Here is a 22562-nt window from a genome sequence, read left to right on the forward strand (position 1 = left end):
AAGAGTCGAGGGACATGAAAGGGAAGCAGTGGTTGGGAAGGGAGTAAGACAGGGTTGTAGTCTCTCCCCGATGTTGTTCAATCTGTATATTGAGCAAGCAGTAAAGGAAACAAAAGAAAAATTCGGAGTAGGTATTCAAATTCATGGAGAAGAAATAAAAACTTTGAGGTTCGCTGATGACATTGTAATTCTGTCAGAGACAGCAAAGGACTTGGAAGAGCAGTTGAATGGAATGGACAGTGTCTTGAAAGGAGGATATAAGATGAACATCAACAAAAGCAAAACAAGGCTAATGGAATGTAGTCTAATTAAGTCGGGTGATGCTGAGGGAATTAGATTAGGAAATGAGGCACTTAAAGTAGTAAAGGAGTTTTGCTATTTGGGGAGCAAAATAACTGATGATGGTCGAAGTAGAGAGGATATAAAATGTAGGCTGGCAATGGCAAAGAAAGCGTTTCTGCAGAAGAGAAATTTGTTAACATCCAGTATTGATTTAAGTGTCAGGAAGTCATTTCTGAAAGTATTCGTATGGAGTGTAGCCATGTATGGAAGTGAAACATGGACGATAAATAGTTTGGACAAGAAGAGAATAGAAGCTTTCGAAATGTGGTGCTACAGAAGAATGCTGAAGATTAGATGGGTAGGTCACATATCTAATGAGGAAGTATTGAATAGGATTGGGGAGAAGAGAAGTTTGTGGCACAACTTGACCAGAAGAAGGGATCGGTTGGTAGGACATGTTCTGAGGCATCAAGGGATCACCAATTTAGTATTGGAGGGCAGCGTGGAGGGTAAAAATCGTAGAGGGAGACCAAGAGATGAGTACACTAAGCAGATTCAGAAGGATGTAGGTTGCAGTAGGTACTGGGAGATGAAAAAGCTTGCACAGGATAGAGTAGCATGGAGAGCTGCATCAAACCAGTCTCAGGACTGAAGACCACAACAACAAAACAACAACAATGGGATGGTGGGAAAGTGGGTGAGATGGACGAACCATTGTTCATGATGAAGCATGGATTGGGTGGCCTTCTATTGTCAATAATGGTTTGGTTGAGAAAGTGATGATAAAATTCATGAAAACATATGGCTCACAATAAGAAAGATTTGTGATGAGTTTCCACAAATTTAAAAAAAACTGTTTTGCTTGAGATTTCTATGAAGAGAGCATAGAAAAGTTGGTTTCCCTCTATGACAAATGTCGGAACACTTGTAGAAAAATTGTTTAAGAAATGCTCTTTCTTGTATAATAAAATTTTGGTTTGAAAAAATGTTTATATGGGCTTTTTCCAAAATGATCCTTACTTTGTGGATATGCCTCATACCATATGGGATGCTCATTGTTATAGTAAGTATGACACTAGTGACCAATCTCACACATATTCTAATACCAGACTTTTCTAATACCTGACTTTTCTACAAGAGAATTCCAATTCTTAGACAAAAAGTGTGACTGATTGTCTGTTAAGATAACTTTTAGCTTGTAGGCATGTTTAAAGGAATACTCTTCAGTTTCTGAGTGTACATTTTTGCTCATAGCTTTTCTAATGATATAAATTAATAAATTTAGAGAATACATCTACTGTAGCAAAAATATAACACTGGCCTCCTTTGCTTTTCAGAAATGTTCCATAGAAAACAGTGGCAACTGAATCTAATGGTTTATAAGGAATAATGTTTTATATTTGTCATTCGCATGTCATATTATTTACTTTAACCCACTGATACTTGTTGCGGGTTGATAACTCTTTCTTTATTTTGTTAGCGACATTATAAAAATTGATGTTTTCTTATAACTTTAATATGTCATTGTAAACATCACACTGAGTGAACTCTCATGTACATATTTAATCAATATTTCTCCTCCATCCTCTGGCAATAAACTTTCCAGTTGTTTGAATATGTGTCAGTTCTTTCAGTGTGAATAATGATTTGAGCTACTCCTAATTTTGTTGCACATACATCAAAAATTTATTTCATTTTGTACATTTTAATATACCCCATTTTAAGTCCCTTTTCTTGATCTTTGTTGAAAGTTTCAAGAATTCCTCCTCATAGTAGCCCAGATAAGCATTTGCAACAATGTTGTCAGATCCCTTAATATATTTGATTTCATATTCAAACCATTGCAAGTACTTCATCCATCTAGTTAATCTTTTATGATAACTGAACTTGAAGATAACTTAAAGCCTTATGGTCTGAGTAGACTATTACCTTGTATCTAACGATTTAGTTTTTGAATTGGATGAATGCTTCACCAACAATTCTTCTTCAGTAACTGTGTAAGATTTTTCATGTTTTAAAAGCATCTTGCCTGCAAATGTAGTTGTACGAAGTATAATTTTTCGATCTACTTGCTTTTCCTGATCCCACCCCAAAATTACTGTGGTCACTGTGTAAACAAAATGGTAAAGTAAAATAAAGTCCATAAATTCTGGTCATTTAATTTGTTCTTGCTTTTCTTTTCTTTCTTTTTTTTTTTCAAAAGCTTCTTGACACACCTAATTCTGCAGCAAAACAGTGTTCTTTTTTAATAGATTACTGAGGCATGGTGCATCTAAACTTTGTCCATTTATAAAATTTCTTTGAGGAACGCATAATCCAAAGAAAGATTTTAACTGCTTTCCATTTCTGGGGGCTGTAAACTCTTTAGTAGATTTTATTCTTTCTGAATCCACCAAAATTCCTTCCTTTTTAGTAATTAAATGCCATAAAATTTTTGCACGGTTGCTGCATTTTCCACTTCTCCAGCTTCAGTGTAATTCTACCTTGTCTACGTTTTCCACACTTCTGTGTCAAAAGTTCAATATGTTCTTCCCAAATTTGTCTGTTAATCAGAATATCATTTACGTACACTGTCATTCAGATATGAGTTCCTGTCGAAGAACATGATCTAATGCTCTAATAAATTCTACTATTGATGAGTTCAAACCAGATGGTACCACACAATATTAATAATGCCTACTTCCTTAAAGACTAGCAGTGTATTTACTGGACTCAGGTGCAGCTGGAAACTGATCGAAACCTGACGCTGAATCTAATTTTGACCGTCGAATCTAAATTTGACCGAGTATTAATGCTTTAATATTTGTCTAATAATTCAGTCTTTTATATTTGTCAGTTCAGTCAGGTGGCATGATTCAAATAAATCACTTAGCAAAATGTATGTTAAAGACATTTGTGCAGAATTGTTGGGAGCAAAATAGGTTTGGACATGGTGAGCAAGGTAGCTGCTATCATCTTTTGTGAAAGGCAGAAACTTTTACAATTTTTTTAGAGGCAAGATATTCAGAGTGTAAATGTGTTCAGCAGAATTGAAGTTTTCAATGACTTCTAAATTTGTTATGATACCAGAGAAGGAAAGTTGCTACTCACCATATAGCGGAGATGCTGAGTCGCTATAGGCACAATAAAAAGATTCACACAGCATCTCCACTATATGGTTAGCAGTAACTTTCCTTCTCTGATATTGTTACATTACATCCCGAATTTTCTAAATTTGTTATCCATTTCTAACATCTTCCAACTGATGCATATTGTTTGTACAGCCATTTTGATAAGATCAGTCTATATATAAAAAGAGAACAGTAACTGGAGGTAACAGAGAGGAAGTTTCAAGGAAACAGAAATAACAGTAGTGTGCTTTCATCATAGTAGACCTTTGTGAGGTGTACTGTGTTCTGACTGTATTCTGTTCTCTCATTATAGTATTTCATATCAGAGCAGCATGCTTCTTGTACCAATTCCCACTTACAAAAATTGTAAAAAGTGATTGAGTGCTAATAATGTGTTAATAGTAATGGATGCAAGTTTTCTTTATATTAGTGTGTGTCTGAAACACAAAACTTTCATCTGATTTTTATATGTGCTTCTTTTTACAGTGTATTACAACAGTTGGTTTTACAGAGCCAAGAGCATGCCGGTCACCAACACCTCTAGCATTAGTATAACGTATGTTGGTTCCTACTAATATTATGTGATGAACTTTACTTAGCATAAAGGAAAATGTCATGTTTTGTATGATGGATCTGCACCAACGAATACCAAAGAAACTATTTTTATAGCAGCTAATAGTTTGTTCAAGTAAGGAATATTTATATGATTTTTGTCATTTTTTAATTTTTTATAATAAATATGACTGATTTCATTGTGTTACAAACAAAAAAAACAGGATTTAAAAAATAAATTGTAATTATTTATGTACAATATATTTGATTATTATTTGCATCAGTCAGTTTGATTTGCAATAAATTCAGCTGCACAAAACAAGAACTCAGTAAACAATTAAAAACTGAGTGCTGTATGGGGAATACTCAAGTTTCAGTTTTTACCCACTTACCATCTGATATGCAATAAAGATGCTATTGTGATAAATACTGTTTGATGCTGAATGTAATATGACAAACAAAAGACAATGTATTTGAAATGGAACATAAGGTAAATGCTATTGAGATAGAGAGGGGAAACTGAACACAGCATCACCAAATAGTTTGTTGAGAGCTACAGCACCGTACAAGTTCTGCACATGACATGGTATAGTTGTGTGATGGTTCAGAGTGAGAAACTCTGTGAAGCGAAGTTGTGATGCATGCCATCACAGTGCCCTAATAGATCAGGGTAAGCTATAAAATTGTTGTTTTAGTTTACTGATATTGTACGATGTTGGATCATTTTTGTTTGGAGGTCACAGCTAACACTAACTGCAAGTTCAGTTTTGCTGCTGTTCTGCTCTGTTTACATGCATGATTTTTTTTATTTTTATATCACTGCTTGCCAAAAATCTTCTCTAATTAAAATTCTTGAAAGCTTTACTGGAAGTTTTGGTTCCACTTCCAGTGCCTAACTAACTAAATGACGAGACAACATACTGACACAAAATAAGCAAAGTATTGACTTGAGAATTTTTCTTTATGTGATTAGCTCACCATATGGGTAGTGAAGAGTCAGACAAAAAATCATTTTTACTGCACAGACCGTGACAAGGTGCCCTAGACTGCACGGCTACCCCGTGGCGCACAGATTTGTTAATTCATATACTGGCCACCAGAGGCTCTGTCTTGGCTCGTTTATCATAGGAAAAAAAACTCTCATTTACTTCTTAAGCTATCACCTGTACACAGGATACAGGTTCCTGGTAGGTATTTTTTCCAAATTTCATACCCTTGAAAACTTTATCCATAGCGAATTTAATGTTCCTTTATAAATTAAACCATATAAGCAGGCTGATTTAAAAATTTGTCAACATAATCTGTAAAAGTGGGCCACTTGAGCCCATTGTTTTTCTCGTATAAGTTGGGCTCAATGCAAAACTACATTGCTATCTGCAAAATATAGTTTATTAAAGGCTTCTATATTAATTACAACAAAGTATATGTGTGTTTTCTTTGGATATGAAAAGAAGGTGCCTACCAATTACAAAAGACTACCTGGCAGCAGGAAGTATGCTAACTGCTCTGCTGAAAAATTGCAAATTTGTCAGTGTAAAAACTAAACAGATGAGCCAATGATCCAAGAACAAGCTAAGATTCATTACAAGATTAGATGAGGTACAATCAAAAGATAGCATAAGAAGTAAAAGATGAAGTGTAAAAAGTGCTTTTCATTGGAAGAAGAACCATGTTTTGAAAGTCATCTTATAAAAATATATGATCGTGGGTTTCCATGTAGTGAACTGGACTTGGGGTTCATAATAAAATCTTATTTAGGAAGGCAAGGAAGAACTGTGAGGTGTTTCAAAAACAATCTGCCAGGAAGAAATTTGATGAAATCTTTTTTGAAAAGATATCCACAGTTGTCTGTTAGCCTATCAAGCAATATGAAAACAGCTACTTGTTGTAATTCACAATATAAGAAAAACATAAGATAGCACTTCCAGAATAAGTACAGATACAATGTATGGCATAGCCTCATGGCAAGACTGATACAGTACAGTTCAATCTAGCATAGTAGATAGCACAATGAGTGAGAGCAGACTAAGGACGATGGCCGTGCAGTGATCGCACATGTTGACAATGTGTCAAGGTGATGTTGGGAGATGTCTGCACAGACATCATGAGCACCCACTCGGCCATGGTGTCTCCCACTGGTGGCATGCTTTGCAGTTACGGACATGGAGTGACTGTCATATCATGTGTGCTAGTCATGCAACAGCTGATGATGGAAACATTGGCTGGTGCTTGATATCTAGGTGGTAACTCAGTGGGCTATCACACCCCTTCTTCCAAGGGGAGTGGCAAACTGCATCTTGGTGAGATGACCCCAACTTGGCTGGGCACCTGGACACTGCTTTGAACCAGGCTGATGTCATCAGAGGCATCAGGTGGCACTCCAGTTTTACCAGCTCCCAGTTGGCATGGACAGGAGCACATGACCAGAATGTCCCCACCAAGTGGCACTGTCAGAGTATTGGTACCCCCACCACTGGTAGCGGAGGTCTCCCCCACTCCCTCCCCCCCCCCCCCCCTCCCCCAATGTCAATGTCCGCATTGGGTTCTGACATGGAAGTTGGGGGTGGGGATGGGTACTGCAGCCTCATCTTCTTCTATCTCAGGCAGCCTATAATAAAAGGGAGATGAGGGCATGACCAGGATTGTCGAACAGTGCTGAGAACCAAAGGGCAAAAACAGCTCAGGAGGGGAGATATTGGGAGGTCTGGCAGAAGAGAAACAAAAGGTGGTGTCGCTGCAATGTGAGTCCGTTAGAGCCCAGAGGCAATGGTGGCTGAGCCTCCCGCCACAGATGAACCTGATTTAATTGGCAAGAAATCATCTGGTCCCCTACGGTCAGAGTGAACTCACAGCACCCCACTGCTATCGGCTGACCACTGCAAACCCCTTGTCCTGGCATATGGAACTCGGCATCTACATGGGTGCATGGCCAGATGCCTGGAAATAGCCCTGCGGATGACTTCACAGGTGGTGGATGCATGAAGTGGAACAGAAAACAAGGCTGGCTGCCATGGAAGAGAGCCGCTGGATTCTTCTCCCCTACTGACATCGAAGGAATTAAAAAAAAAAAAAACAAAGGTTGTTGGCATCGCATCTGTAGGAGCATCAGACACATATTTCTTCATTTGTGTTTTGAAACTACAGATGAGTCTTTCAGCCTCACCGTTTGATTGAGGGTAGAAAGGCAGAGACAGCATGTGTTGAATGCCGTTTCTGTGGGAGAACTCGCTGGAAACCTGGAACAAAATTATGGTCCATTGTCCAACACCAGCGTGAGAGGAACTCCTTCACAAATATAATTCTGTTGAGCGCTGCAGCCATATCCTTCACACTCATGGGCCAACAGTTGATCATGTACGGAAAATTGGCATATGCATCGAGGATAATCAGCCAAGTAGTTCCCACAAAGAGGCCCGGGAGTGAGGGCATTGGCCAGGGTGGGATTCTTGCTGTTGTTGACATTTATTAAAGCTGTGGACAATATGTCTGACCTGCTGGTCTATGCCCAGCCAGTATACATGGCACTGGGTGAGCAGTTTAGTTTGTGAGACACTTCATTGACCTCGGGGCAAGAGTCATAAGATAGTTGGGTGCAGAAGTTCTGGTGGTACTACTAACTGGAGAGACCATTGATCTGTAGCTAGGATAACCGTGTCCACCAGGATTAGCCAGTGGCAGAGGTTGAAGTAATGCCACAATGGGTTGGAGTCCTGATCGCAAATGCAATCCTGCCAGCCCTGTTGTATGTACCACCGTACCTGTTGTAAGATGGTGTCCTTGTCCATGGCCACAACTACATGGACCCACATGATGGCAAAATGTCCATGTCTGTTTAGATTCTTTGTCCACCTGGAAACACAAGATCTCGTCTTGTCAAACTCGGGGTCATGGCCCATCAGGCAACAGAACAGGATGACCCATGTTGGTATGTGGAATGGTATTGTGAAAGTGATTTCATACTTGTACCTGCTGAGAAAGAGTACGCTTTGCTGGAGTCAGTGACCAGTCCTATCACGTAGCTTTACTGCAGAACCGAAGAGGGAGATCAATAGCTTTTGATCCATAATATGGTGAAACTTTGTCCTATATAAGAATACATACATAGAATTTCTTCAGCATGTGGCCTCTCCTTTTTATTCGCGGATACCTGTTCTGTGTGGCATTGAACAAATGCAATTGGATATTCAGAGCCCTCTGTATCTCTGTGTGCCAAGATGACACCAGGGCCCAGTTTAGAGACATTTGATTCCACCACTAGGTTTTGCGCAGTTGATATGTGGTGAGACTTGGTGGCAATAGGACGGCCTGCTTCAGGGTGTTGAATGCCAGTTTGTGTGCTTTCAACAGTACAAAAGGAACACCTTTGTTCTGCAGGTTGTTGAACAGGTGCGCAATCAATACCAGGTTATGAATAAATATTCCATAATACTTTATGTTTCCCAAGAAGGACTGGAGCTCCTTTAAATCTGTGGGGCGAGGAAGCATGATGACACCTTCAACCAGCTTCTGCGTGGGCTTAATACCTTTGCGAGAGATGATATGTCTTAGATACTCCACCAACAGTTGAAAAATAGAGATGTTTTTTGACATTGTATTTGATGCCTGGAGACTGGAGGGTATGGAACAGCTGCCACAAGTTTCCTTGGTGTTCTTTAACTTTGGCACTGTCACCAGCCCATAACACCATGCAGTAGCTGCTTGAGAAACATTTGAAAGATCACTGGGACACTGGCCATCCCAAAAACTAAGCATTTGAAATGATATAATCCATGCAGTGAGTCTACTACCAGGACATTCCTTATCCAGGGGTTGTTGTAAGCAAGCTTCAGAGAAATTGGCCTTCGAAAAATACTGGCCTCCCATGAGTGCAGAGAAAAGCTCGTCTGGTTTTGAATGGCATATGTATTGATTTCTTACTGGTAATTGACCATGATCTTAAAGTCTCCATAAAGGGCAGTTTCCCTGATGGTTTTTTCACAGTAATCAAAGGTGTTGCCCACTCACTTGCAGGCATAGGTTCAATGATGTCCCAGGCTGTCTATCTAGCTCATTCTTGATGGCATCCCACAGTGCGAGCGACACAGCTCTTGCATAGAAGAAGTGAGGGTGCACTGATTTCTTTAATGTAATGTGCACCATAAAGTTCTTTGCTTGTCCTGAAGCCCAGAGAAAATGTCAAGGTACTCATAAGGATTTCCAAATCCTTAAACAGTATTTCTTCTGAGACCAGGTGGACTGAGTCATGGATGACAAATCCAAAAGTGGAAAAAGCATCAAGGCTAAATAGAGTCTTTGTATCCATGCTGTGAACCACAAGGAAGGTGAGGTGATTGACAAATTTTTGTGTGTTGTCCTCTGAGGGGAATGTGTCGTTTGTTTGTACATAACCAAGCGGCAAGTGATTGAAGGGCTGGTACTCCCAGCTGGAGATGCATTTGAGAGTTTAACAGAGCTGCAGAGGCACTGGTGTCAACTTGTAACTCAATTTGTTTATTGCACAAAGTGAGCATGATGAACAGTTTCTTAGGTGACACCACTGTGGAGTGAGACTCCAATGAAGTTACATTAATATCCATTAGTTCCTGTCAAGGCAAGTCTTTTTCTTTTGTTCAGAGCATAACATACAGACACGAGGTATCCTTCTTTCTGGTGTGAATCGCACTGTGGCCACCTGTTGGGATAGCCTTCTCTGACATGTTCAAAAACAGTCAAGATATGATGGAAACAAGCTCCTGTTGGGGAGGGGGAAGGGGGGTGGGGCTTCAAGACGTCTCACATTGTTTGCAAGACGGAGCCAGAGTGTGGTGGTGTTTGTGCTTTACTGTTGCCACATTTGCTATGTCTCCCAGGTCTCACACAAAGGCTACAACCTTGCCCTCAAATTCTAATTGATGGCCGACAGCCTGGGAAACTTCAGAGGATTTGATCCATTTTAAAATGCCCTCCAAAGCAGGGTCCTTGAATTGTAGAGCTTTCTAATGCACCTTATCCAGAGCCATCCAAATGATTGCATCCTAATCATCACCCCTGTATACAATACCATCTTTACTAGAGTCACAAAATGAGATTGTCTGCTGTGTCCCTGCAGTTCAGCCACTTGTGTGCAGTGTGACTGATTTGGCTGTATGCAACACATAAAATTCCACATGGGATGAAATGACATGGCAGTGTTGATAGAACTAGGTAGTTAATTTTGTCAAAGGACAGGTGTACCAGTTCCATGAAGGGGCTGAGTTAGCATAAAAGTTGGTGCCTACTGGGTGAGCTCTGCAACAGGAACAGTGATTTTACCGCTACTGCACCCGCTACATGGAATGCGGCAAAGTGCAGTTAGAGGTGCTTCTCGTATGCTTTCCACTATTCCACCATCTAGTTATAATGTGGGAATGATGACACATTTGCAGCTGATGGCCAGGAGAATGATGCGTACAATGAGGCTTCTTGATGTTTATGTCCCTCTAACTGCTGCTGCAGAAATTGCTGTAGCACAACTTCCATCAACACACCTGATAAAGCAGTCTGTTGCACAAGGTCCATGGATAAATAACAAACATGAAAAATTCCCACCATTGTCGCCGATTATGTTGCAGCTAACAACATAAGAGTGAGAGCAGACTAAGAACAGTCGGCGGGTGGTAATCACGCATGTAGATGGTGTGTCACAGTTGGCACTGGGAAGCCCCTGTGCAGCCATTGTGCACAGTTGCTTGGCTGCAGTTTCTTATCCCTGGTGACCATGCTTTGCAATAGTGGATGTGGAGTGACTGTCTCATCATGTGTGCCAGTTGTGCACCAACAGCTGACCTCAGAAAAGTCGGCTGGTTCTCTATGTCGTGGTGGTAGCCCAGTGGGTTATCGTACTGCTGTAGATTAAAAACTCATAATTGTCTCTACCAAAAACTTTGAAATGTACTTAAAGACATTCTGCACAAAACATCTTTAATTACTATGAAATGAATCTGTGTAATGACCCTGGGAAGGAAACAATCACATGGAGAGAGGCTGTAAATATCCAGAAAGGGTCATAAATTTCACAAAATGTAGCATAAGTATCATGTTTTGCTGAAACACAGCCAGAACTGCACTTCCTCATATACTATTTATAAGACTGGAAACATCTGTAACACCTGGATAGAAAGTGGAGCAAAATACAATTATGAGTGGGTTAGCCTAGTTCTTTTTGAGAAGTGGTTTACGTGTCAACTGCTACTTTTCACAATAAGAAGAGATGAGAAGAATTTTTTGATACATAATCTGGGTGCTCATTTATACCTCAGTGTAACAAAATTTTGGCTGCTTAGTTCCAAGCCTGATCCACTTGACCCAGCCCAACGCCACTTGCTTCAGATACATAAAAATGAAATGATGAGATGTTATTACTGGACGAAAAGAGTGTGATGAAGACAAACGTCAAATTTTGCTACCCAAAAACAGTCCCTGATCATGTTAAACGTTGTTTTAGAAGGAATGGATCCAAAAATTGCTAGACTTTGAAATCTGGTTTCAATAAAGCATGCATATGCCCTGTTGACACAACTGAAATTTTCAAGAGGTTTACTAAATAAAATAGACATTTGAACTTAGACACAATAGCAGAAGCTTTCTTGGAAAAATTACAGTGAGTTTGTCGAGTCTCACTCCAGAAGCAAAAACTTGCAAGTTCCTGCTGCGAAGAGTATTTGTGTGGCAAATCTGGTCTGAGAGTTATACTGAAGATTTATTCTGACTCTTGCCCTGGGCCTAAGCCATCAAGATCTGAAAATAAGAACCAAAATAAATGTTCTGAAGTTCAAAAGCTAGATGGAAATAATGCTATCTCTGTACATAAAAGGCAGTACTCCAACTGATTGACTTAGTTGCTGACTTGTCATAGCCCAAGCCACCAAAGGTAGAAACTTAAAATTTGCAGAGAATGTTGATGTTATACTATAAGCATTGTTTAAGAAGGGATTTACTGAAATTCCATCCCTAAAGGGTGTGACATAGGGGATGAAATATTTTTTAAAAAAATATGTCACTATTAAGGTAATTTTGAGGCTAGATATATGAAAATTGATATTTGGTTTCTTGCTGGGAACATCTGTAACACCTGGACAGAAAATGGAGCAAAATACAATTATGAGTGGGTTAGCCTAGTTGTTTTTGAGGAGTGGTTTATGTGTCAACTGCTACTTTTCACAATAAAAAGAGATGAGAAGAAGTTTTTGATTCATAATCTGGGTGCTCATTTATATCTCAGTGTAACAAAATTTTGTCTGCATGGTTCCAAGCTCGGTCCACTTGACCCATTCCGATGTCACTTACTTCAGTTATATAAAAATGAAATGGCGAGATGTTATTAGTGGATGGAAAGAGTGTAATGAAGACAAACGACCAATTTTGCTATCCAAAAATCAGTTCCTGATCGTGTTAAACATTGTTTTAGAAGGAATGGATCCAAATATTGCTAGACTTCGAAATCAGGTTTCAAAAAAGCATGCATATGCCCTTTTGACACAATTGAAATTCTCAAGAGGTTAACTAAATAAGATATACATTTGAACTTAGACACAACAGCAGAAGCTTTCTTGGAAAAATTACATTGAGTTTGTCAAGTCTCACTCCACCAGAAGCAAAAAATTGCAAGTTCCTGCTGGGAATAGTAATTGTGTGGCAAATCTACAAGGTCTGAGAGTAATACTGAAGATTCTCCTGACTATTGCCCTGGGCCTAAGCCATCAAGATCTGAAAATGAGAACCAGAATAAATGTTCTGAAGTTCAAAAGCCAGATGGAAAGGCTGAACTAGGATGCAAATAATGCTATCTCTGTACATAAAAGGCAGTACTTCAACTGATTGACTTAGTCGCTGACTCGTCATCGCCCAGCCCAAGCCACTAAAGGTAGAAACCTGAAATTTGCAGATGATGTTGATGTTATACTATAAGCATTGTTTAAGAAGGGATTTACTGAAATTACATCCCTAAGGGGGCGACATAGGGGATGAAAGATTTTTTAAAAAATATGTCACTATTAAGGTAATTTTGAGGCTAGATCTATGAAAATTGATATTTGGTTTCTTGGCCAAAAATAAAGAAATAAGTGTTTCAACATTTTTGGAATTTAACTCCTATGTGGTGAAATAGTGTGTGAAATTTCTTTTTGAAAATAAAGAACTACTAAAGTATTTTTAAAGCTACATGTATGAAATTGGTATTTGACTTCTCAGTTCTATTAAAAAAAAAGTACTTCTATATTTTTGGAAAATTCAACCTGTAAGTGAGTGAAATAAGGTATGAAATGTTTTATGAAATATTTCATTATGAAAGCACTGTTAAAGCTAATTCTATTAAAATTTGAATTTGATTTCTTAGTTAGAAATAACAAAAAAATATGCATTTCACTGTTTTTTGGAAATTCAAGCCTTAAGGGTATAAAAAAGTGGGTGAAATGTTTTATGAAAATACTTATTATGAAAGCATTTTTAAACCTAAATCTGTCAAAATCTGTCTTTGGATTCTCAGTTAAAATTAAAAAAAGGTATTTCACTGGTTTTGGAAATTCAGCCCCAAAGGGGATGAAAGATTTTATGGAAATATTTCATTACACAAGCATTTTTAAGCTAAATCTATGAAAATTAGTATTGGTTTCCAGGTTAGAAGTAAAAAAAATATGCATTTCACTGTTTTTAGAAATTCAACCCTGAAGGGGATAAAATAGGGCCATCATCACCCATCCAAAATACTAAGGATAGAAACTTAAAAAATTTGGAGACGATGTTGATCTCGTAGTGGATGCATCGCTTAAGAAGGCATTGTTTGAAATTCCACTCCTAAAGGGGGGAAATAGGGGATGAAACGTTTTATGAAATATTTTCATTATGAAAGCATTGTCAAAGGTAAATTTGTAAAAATTTGTATTTGGCTTCTCTGTTAGAAATTTTAAAAAAAAGAAAAAGAAAATTTTCACTGTTTCTGGAAATTTAACACTCAAGAGGGTGAAATAGGGGATGGAAATTTTTAAGAAGATATTTCACTATATTAAAAGAAGCTAAATATATGAAAATTGGTATTTCACTCCTCTAGGGGATGAAAGTTTCTATCAAAATATGATTAACAGAAGCCTTGGACTCCAGCTAAAAGAATTGCTTTTTGGTGAGAAGTAAATTTGGAAAGGAGAATGCTCCTATGGCCTTAATTAGCATGAAAAGTTTAGAAGGTGCTGCACTTTGTGAAAAACATAAAAATTCATTTAAATAAAAAAAAAAATCTATGCTGGCCTTGCAGTCTACGCAAGTGAAGCAGTGGGTGCTTAGCTACTCACCCAATACAATCCTGATAAAGAATGTAACAGCCATGGAGAGTATCACTATTTCTTGAAAATGTACCAGAAATAAAAATCCATAGCAAAAAGACTTCATCAGCCACATAAAAGCCACATCAACTAAAAAGACAATCATCTAGACTATGCGAGACTAGCTGTAGGAACCTGTGTGTAAAAAGAAATGACAACATTTACCCATAACATGTCTTCCAAAGCTTCCAAATAGTAGATGATGGTGCTCTAATCAAATACATGGAGCGTACCAATAAAACCTGGAAATGGCCAACATCAAAAGGTATTTTGTTCTATAAATGGGACGACATTGTTGCCAAAATAAAATCTCTGAAACTTGCGAAGAGAGGTATTTTCACAATCAGTTTGAAGCACAAGATATAAGTGCTTAAAATTTGTTTCATTCTTGAAAATTTGTTCCATGTTTCTACGACAATATTTGTTGGATGTGGTATGATAACCTAATATCTTGACATAAAAACTTGTGTTAACAATGCTTTGTAAAATATTTTCTCAATCGTTTTCCATCAGTATTGTTTTACTTATGTTTTAATTAGATGTATTGCACATTTGACCCTTTCACCATTGTCTTACAGCATGTGAGTGTGATTGTGTGGGACAATATGAGTTTGGTGGTTGAGACTGGAGTGAGTGTCGTTTTGTAGCTTTACTCCTCACTGTGTGATAACATCTTCAGCCATTTTATCCACATTCGTATTTTTAAATATTTGTAAGGATGCTTGTAACCTTGCCATTGAACTCCCATGAATTCTGAAAACATGCACATATGTGCGCATGCGTGCGCGCACACACACACCGACACCCAACCACCCACCCACACACACACACACACACACACACTAGAGATGGGCAAAACTGTTCTTTTCAGAGATTGGATAAAAACTGGTCACTCACTGGAATGAAATGATTCTGTTTCATGACTCTCCACTCACTCAGAAAATAAGTAAAGGGAAGGAACATTGCCTTTTTAATTCAGGTCACTAAACCTGTATTTTTAACTGATTTGGTCCTATATTGAAAGAACATATAAAGAGGGGTAATAAATTTGTGTCATGTCCCTACTAATTTTGAGATATAAAAGTTTTAAATACAAAATTACAAATAGCACAACAAAACCATAAATATTTTTTATCTAGTGGAAAAATTTTAAGACAGAAACTGATTCCTTTTATATTTTGATATTTTCATCGGAAAAAGTACAATATGAGAATTGTAACATAACAGTCACTAAAGTGTTTCTGCAGTCGTCATTTACAGTCAGTATTACCATATATGAACCCAGAAAGGAAAAATTAATCAGCATTGTCATTTATAAATAAAATATGGTCCATTTTAGTCACTGTGAGTCTGTTTCTCTTCTCATTGCTTATTTGTCCTGTTTTTGAAAATATTCATTCATAAGGCACTGATGTTACTGTGATATGTAACACTTTTAGAACCAATTGATTGAGCATTGGCCACAGCAATTTTCTCGTTTCCCACCAGTTTAAGTGATCACTGCTTCTTAGCAAATATCCCTCCACTAAATGTTTGTCCAAGTCGACAACTGATGCACTTACTGGGTCGTGACTTGCTTGAAGCTAACCAATAGATCCATCAAACTCCTCTCAGGTTGAAGAAGTCTTGTGCATTACAGTGGTAACTGGTTGAGAAATGAGCTGTGTGTTTTCTTGTATAACAACAAATGCTTTAATTTCAGCAGCAGCCTTCATATAGCAATCCTGAAATGTTTTGTCTGCTGAGAATCCTTGCCTTTTAAATTGGGGATCCAGTAACACTGCCTGACCAATCAATTCATTCCTGGAGGTAACCTGAAAGCGCTCTGATAACTATTTATGGAAGTTACAAAGCAATGACTATTTCTTGAGCATAGTTTTTATTTTTGTCTTTAACAGATTTCAGTTGGTGTTCCTTTAATTTAGGCAAGATTTTCATTACTGAATGTGAGACTGTTTTCTCTGAGGACTCCTGTTTCATTACCTCATCGAAAACTTACAAAATCTGTAATGCCTGTTGTATTACATCCCAATCTGTGTCTTTTACATTTAAGGTGATTGATTTTCCACCTAAAATAACAAAACAAGAAGTTATGGGATCCTTATTTAAAGTAAATCTTTGCAACATTTCATAAGTAGTGTTTCATGTGGTTAGGATATCTTGTTTCAGTTTCAGTAGGTCATTTTTTAAATTTTCTGTATATCAGTAAGTTTGCTTAAAACAAAGGGCCTCCCCTAAAAAATATAACTCTTTTCACCTCGTCATTTGTTTTATGTATGGATTTCTGAAATTCGTGTTGCAGAGTGAGGTTTATAGAATGCACAAAGCATGAGTTATGTGGAAGTTTGAGAAGCATGGCAGTTAATTTAATATTTGAGACATTGTCTGTTATTACGGAAATGATTTTAAAATTGATATTGTATTTGGCAATAACAGACTTTACCCAGTTTGAGATGTTTTCTGCAGTGTGCATGTCTTCAAATTGTGAGCATTGTACGCGACTGCTACGGTCGCAGGTTCGAATCCTGCCTCGGGCATGGATGTGTGTGATGTCCTTAGGTTAGTTAGGTTTAAGTAGTTCTAAGTTCTAGGGGGCTGATGACCTCAGAAGTTAAGTCCCGTAGTGCTCAGAGCCATTTGTGAACATTGTAAAAGTTATAACTTCAGTTCAGTCTTCTCATCTACGAAATGTGCAGGGAGAGCATAGGAATTAATGTTATTAATACACTCATCAAAGCATCAACCATAATGTGAAATGCCTTTGAGTTGGCCTAATCATTTTTAATTTTATCGAATAACTCATGATACAAACTTGGAATTAGTTAACTGGATAGATAAAAAATCTACTCACCAAGCGGCGGCAGAACACACACCTAAAATACTTTTATAATTGGCAAGCTATCGGAGCCAATGGCTCCTTCGTCAGGCAGAAGGGTTGAAGGGGAAGGAAGAAGGGTGAAGGAAAAGGACTGGAGAGGTCTAGGAAAGGGGTAGGTTTTGGGAAAGTCACCCAGAACTGCGCGTCAGGAGACACTTACTTTATGGGATGAGAAGGAAATAGGAATTAGAGTGTTCAACAACATTTTTCGACTTGGTAAATCAAGACTTGGACATATAGAAGGATTGTATTCTCTGCAAGTCATTTTTAAAAGCTGTACATCCAATGCCATACTTTTATTAAATGTGAGTGGCAATATAGTATTAAAATATTTACGTATTGGTTGTTGCAAATTAAAAGCAGCTGAGATAAGGGCATCACAAAAGGAAATAAATCAGGACTTGGTCCAGAACCTGATAACACTTATGGCCTGAATACAGCCTTTAATTTGCCTGTCTGAGAGGATACCTTCACCCAAGGTAGAAGCACACATCAGTGAGAACAGTTCAGGAGAATTGATTTCTCAAATTTCTGCATTGATTGATGGCAATCTTGATCAGCTTCCTGACCCACATTGTTCCAGAGGTATTGTAGGATGCTTCAGTTTTAGGTGTCCCTTCAGGTTTGATATTGAGCCAGAAGCCATGGAAATTATCTCCTGACAGTAGCAGCATTTTCATTTTTCTCCCATTTTGGTAAAATTGTACTGTACATTGCTTGTAATTCTTCTAATCGTAGGCAGTGTGGTTGACATATTGCCGTGCGGCAGTGAAAAGTACGCTGGAAAAATTAAAATATTTAGTATTAACATAGACATTTTAAATTGTATTAGCTTAAAGTGAAACCAAATATACGTGCAGCACATTCTATAATCAAAAGTTATAGAGTCGGATGTAGGACATAATGGTGTACAAAACCTAGACCTACAATTGTGAAGTTTGTATCATATACGAAAAGGTCTGAAACAGTAATAATGATTAAGGAACTCACGAAGACAGTCTGACAATATGTGAGGATAAATTTTGAATAATGTTATATCCAAACTTGGGCTACATAGCATGTGAATAAGAGATGGCAGCTTAATTGTATGGATAAAGGCTGGAAGAAAGCTGTGCAAATGAGCTATAAAGCATGTTGTGCCTTATGAGCTACGACCTTATCTACTATGCAGCCACAGGTTCTACCAGTGTGTCTGTATCGTTATTTTAGAACATAGTTGGCCATCACTTTCAACTCATGTCAGTGACTTCCACCATATATTGCAGAATGTTGAAATCTATGTCTTTCTTCTAATGAACGTGGACACTTTGGTCAGCTAAGCATGCTGTCCAGTTCTGTAAATATAGACTCCATTGTCCTAAGACACCACAGAAGTAACAGATGAGTAGCGGCATACAAACATTTTAACTTATTACTGCCCATGCTACTCACATACAATAGTAATGAAGAAAAAGAAGTCGAATATATGTTAATAAATATCAAATCCTGTAACAAAATTTGCCTGATCTGTGTCCTCTGCAGACCTGCGAAGGTAGACAGGATAGCCTGTTTCAAAACTGACATTTCAAAATTCGATTCGGTGTAGGAGCATACGAATAATGCTAGTAACACACAAATATTCTACCCCTTTGCTTTTATATTCTCATGTGTAGTTTCTTCTTCAAATGTAACAGTATTTCAGCTTGGACCCACCCATAATGCAGCCTGTAGTCACACTCTCAAACATACATTAGCCACAAAAACCTCAAGTAAAGAAATTCATGCCTGGAATCAGCTCACAACATCATACACATGATTTACTCTTTAAAATATTCAAGGAATAAACTGTAGCTGATAACATACAGAGACTTTTAGTGTATCAGTGTACCTGAACTTGCAATGGAGGTGCAAGAGATAATTTGTGAGACAACTTCCATTCCATTTCTGGACTTAAAAGACAAACTCCATGGATTTGTTACCAAACTAATTTAATTACACAATAAATATGCTCCCCCAAGACCAGAAACCTGAAGAGAGAAATTTGGCCAGCGGAAGAGCAAAAGTAGTTCACGAATCTCGAAGACACTGCACATTGGACCTTACAAAAGACCTCCTACCATTGAAAGCAAAGTTAATTACAAGCAAAAAGCAAACAGAGTGGATCAATCTGATAGAAACAATAACTAAGGCATGCCAATACATTAAATCATAAAGACCAGATGCTCTATGGAAAAGCTTGTGTGATCTAGATAAGTAGAGGCAAAGTAGAAGCTGCAGCTGATCCCTTTGTCCCAGCCACAGAAATAAACCAGTACTTAACTGTGGTGTGGCTACAGTTGCCTGAGACTATAGTCATGTGTATGAGATGCATTTGCACGTGTGTGTGTGTGTGTGTGTGTGTGTGTCACCTCCACTATGTGGTGAGTGGAAACTTTCCTTTTCATAATATTGTTACTTTCCATCCTGGATTTTCCATTGTTTGATTTAAATGTGTTCCATGTCAGAAACACTTTGGAATTGGGCATATGTCCATATTTAGTTTTTTGCTTCAAATGATAATTCTTGTCATATCTCTGAATGTTGACCATTCCTTCTGAAACAACCTGTATACATGGACTATCATATATGTTAAAATAATTATATGTTACACATACAATTATTTTTAGAAAAAGCTGAACATGGATGAAGAGGTGTTCATTCAGGAAAGTGAGTTGCAACCTGCATCATCGTGCCAAGAGTGCAGAGAACAAAGTAATGCCTCAAGTCGCCGTGTGATCTGCACTGTGCAATCTCATCTGTGAGAGTGGTGGTGAGCAGCGAGCTATCTTGCAATCCAATCTGTAGAAGTAGAGGGTAGATGTGAGCTAGTGACCTACGTTGTGATCCAATCCCTGAGAATGGTGGGGAGCAGTGAGCTAGTGAGCTATCTTGTGACCCAATCCCAGAGAGTGGTGGGGAGCAGTGAGCTAGTGGACAGACTACAGTCCGACTGCTGAGAGTGGTAGGAGTACCGAGCTATTGGGAAGGGAGTGAAGCCTGGTTTGCCTTGCAATATGCTCCTACTGCACGGTGGCTGAAGACTGAAGCTTATATGATTGCTGACAACACATTCTGAGTGTTATGCTAGGGCAAAAGAGAAGAAATAACAACTCACTCAACGATATGTAAACACTCACTGAGCTTCTGAAATTTGAGGTTTTCTTTTCAAATGAAGCTTGGAAACATGATGCTGGAAGTGTTTTCACCGTTAATGTAATATAAAAGTGGCAGTTAAACATAAGCTTCGCTAGCTGCGTGGTCAATGTGGCAGCTTGCCAAGTGAAGGGAGCTGGGTTTCTTAGCCAGGTCAAAGTTTTTTTTTCCCACTCAGTTACTGGGTTTCCGCTTATTTTCATACCATCATGATTAGGATTACTATTGAGGAAGCTGAATGAGTACAGCCTGACAGCTAATAAATTGGAGAAAAAAGGATGGAGCTTTCTTTATTTTCTGTTGTTTTCATGGATGAGAAAAGCTTTACATATTAACAAGGTAGCAAAACCACATGTGCACAGTATAACACATTTTTTGTAGCTTGGGAAAAGTTTTCTTAAGGAAGTGGCACTGGGAGCCATTGCAGCAGTCGACCCCAGAATTTTCATTCTGCTTATTACAGCCACCAGAAACACATTTTCAAATCATATGAGCTACCATTCATTTTTTCTGAATCACCCATTACCCACTCCTTAGAAGGATCTGGATGTTTGAATCAATTCAGGGGTAAACTGCCCATCTCTAAAACACACACACACAAATTATTTAAAACAATCATGGTTGTCTTATTTTGTAACCTTAAGATGTGTCTTGATACAAAACTTCAGTTCCACTTTTGCATAACTGTAGTAATGACATCACGTAACACCTTAAGCTGTTCCTGAATGCAGCACAGATTTTTGTTAAGAGTAAGAGTTACATGCACGTATAGAACACCCAGTGTTAAAAATATTAATTACAAATTATGTTTAATCATGCAGAGATACACTGAAGAGCCAAACAAACTGGTACACCTACCTAATAATATGTAGGCCCCCCTCTAGCATGCCGAACTGCCACAACACGACATGGCATGGACTTAACTAATGTCTGAAGTAGTGCTGGAGGGAACTGACACCATGAATCCTGCAAGGCTGTCCATAAATCCGTAAGAGTAGGATGGGATGGAGATCTCTTCTGAACTGCATGTTGCAAGGCATCCCAGATATCCTCAATAATGTTAATGTATGGGGAGTTTGGTGGCCAGTGGAAGTTTTTAAACTCAGAAGAGTGTTCCTGGAGCCACTCTGTATCAATTCTAGACATGTGGAGTGTCGCATTGTCCTGCTGGAATTGCCCAAGTCCGTCAGAATGTACAATGGATATGAATGGATGCAGGTGTTCATACAGGATCCTTATGTATATGTCACCTGCCACAGTCATATTTAGACATGTCAGGGGTCCCGTATCACTACAGCTACACATGCTCGACACCACTACAGAGTCTCCACCACCTTGAACAGTCCACTGCTGATATGCAGAGTCCATGGATTCATGAGGTTGTCTCCATACCCATACACTCCACATCCATTTGCTCGATACAATTTGAAATGAGACTCGTCTGACCAGGCAACGTGTTCCCTGTCATCAACAGTCCAATGACGGTGTTGATGGACCCAGGCAAGGCGTAAAGCTTTGTGTTGTGCAGTCATCGAGGGTACACAAGTGGGCCTTTGGCACCGAAAACCCATATTGATGATGTTTCATTGAATGGTTTGCATGCTGACTCTTGTTGATGGCCCAGCACTGAAATTTGCAGCAATCTGCAGAAGGCTTGCACTTCTGTCATGTTGAACAATTCTCTTCAGTCATAATTGGTCCCGTTCTTGAAGGATTTTTTTCTGGCCACAGCAATGTCGGCGTTTTGGTGTTTTACTGAATTCCTGATATTCACAGTACACTCATGAAATGGCTGTACAGGAAAATCCCCACTTCATTGCTACATCAGAGATGCTGTGTCCCATCGCTCGTGCGCCGACCATAACACCACATTCAAGCTTGCTTAAATCTTGATAACCGGTCATTTTAGGAACAGTAACTGGTCTACCAACTGCACCAGACACTTGTTATCTTATGTAGACATTGCGGAATGCAGTGCCATCTTCTGCCTGTTTACATATTTCTGTATTTGAATAAGCATGCCTATACCAGTTTCTTTGGCGCTTCGGTGTAGATACTTGGGAGTGTCAATTTTTTTATGTATATATGTAACTCTTGGTGTTAACTAAGGTCTATATTTGACTGAAACCAGTTGCACAATAAAGAATAAATTGAACAGCAGCTTAAGGTGTCATTTTTACAATTCATAAAAATTGTGGAACACAATCAACAAAAATTATTTTGTTCAAAACTGTAATA

At 38.4% G+C, this 22562-nt stretch overlaps 1 protein-coding gene across 2 annotated transcripts in view; it reads left to right on the forward strand.

Moving 5' to 3' along the window:
• LOC126473288 (uncharacterized) overlaps positions 1-22562 on the forward strand; it is a 144745-nt gene that overhangs the window by 59217 nt on the left and 62966 nt on the right. The window contains exon 6 of one of the 2 annotated variants that reach the window (XM_050100245.1): positions 3879-4160. The exons of the other annotated variant lie outside the window; for it this stretch is intronic. Coding sequence (XP_049956202.1) covers positions 3879-3967 — 89 coding nt within the window. The 3' untranslated portion in view covers positions 3968-4160. Of the gene's footprint in view, positions 1-3878; positions 4161-22562 lie in introns of those variants that run through there. 2 annotated transcript variants of the gene reach the window in all.

Source organism: Schistocerca serialis, chromosome 4, assembly GCF_023864345.2.
Source record: "Schistocerca serialis cubense isolate TAMUIC-IGC-003099 chromosome 4, iqSchSeri2.2, whole genome shotgun sequence".
NCBI classification, from domain to species: domain Eukaryota; kingdom Metazoa; phylum Arthropoda; class Insecta; order Orthoptera; family Acrididae; genus Schistocerca; species Schistocerca serialis.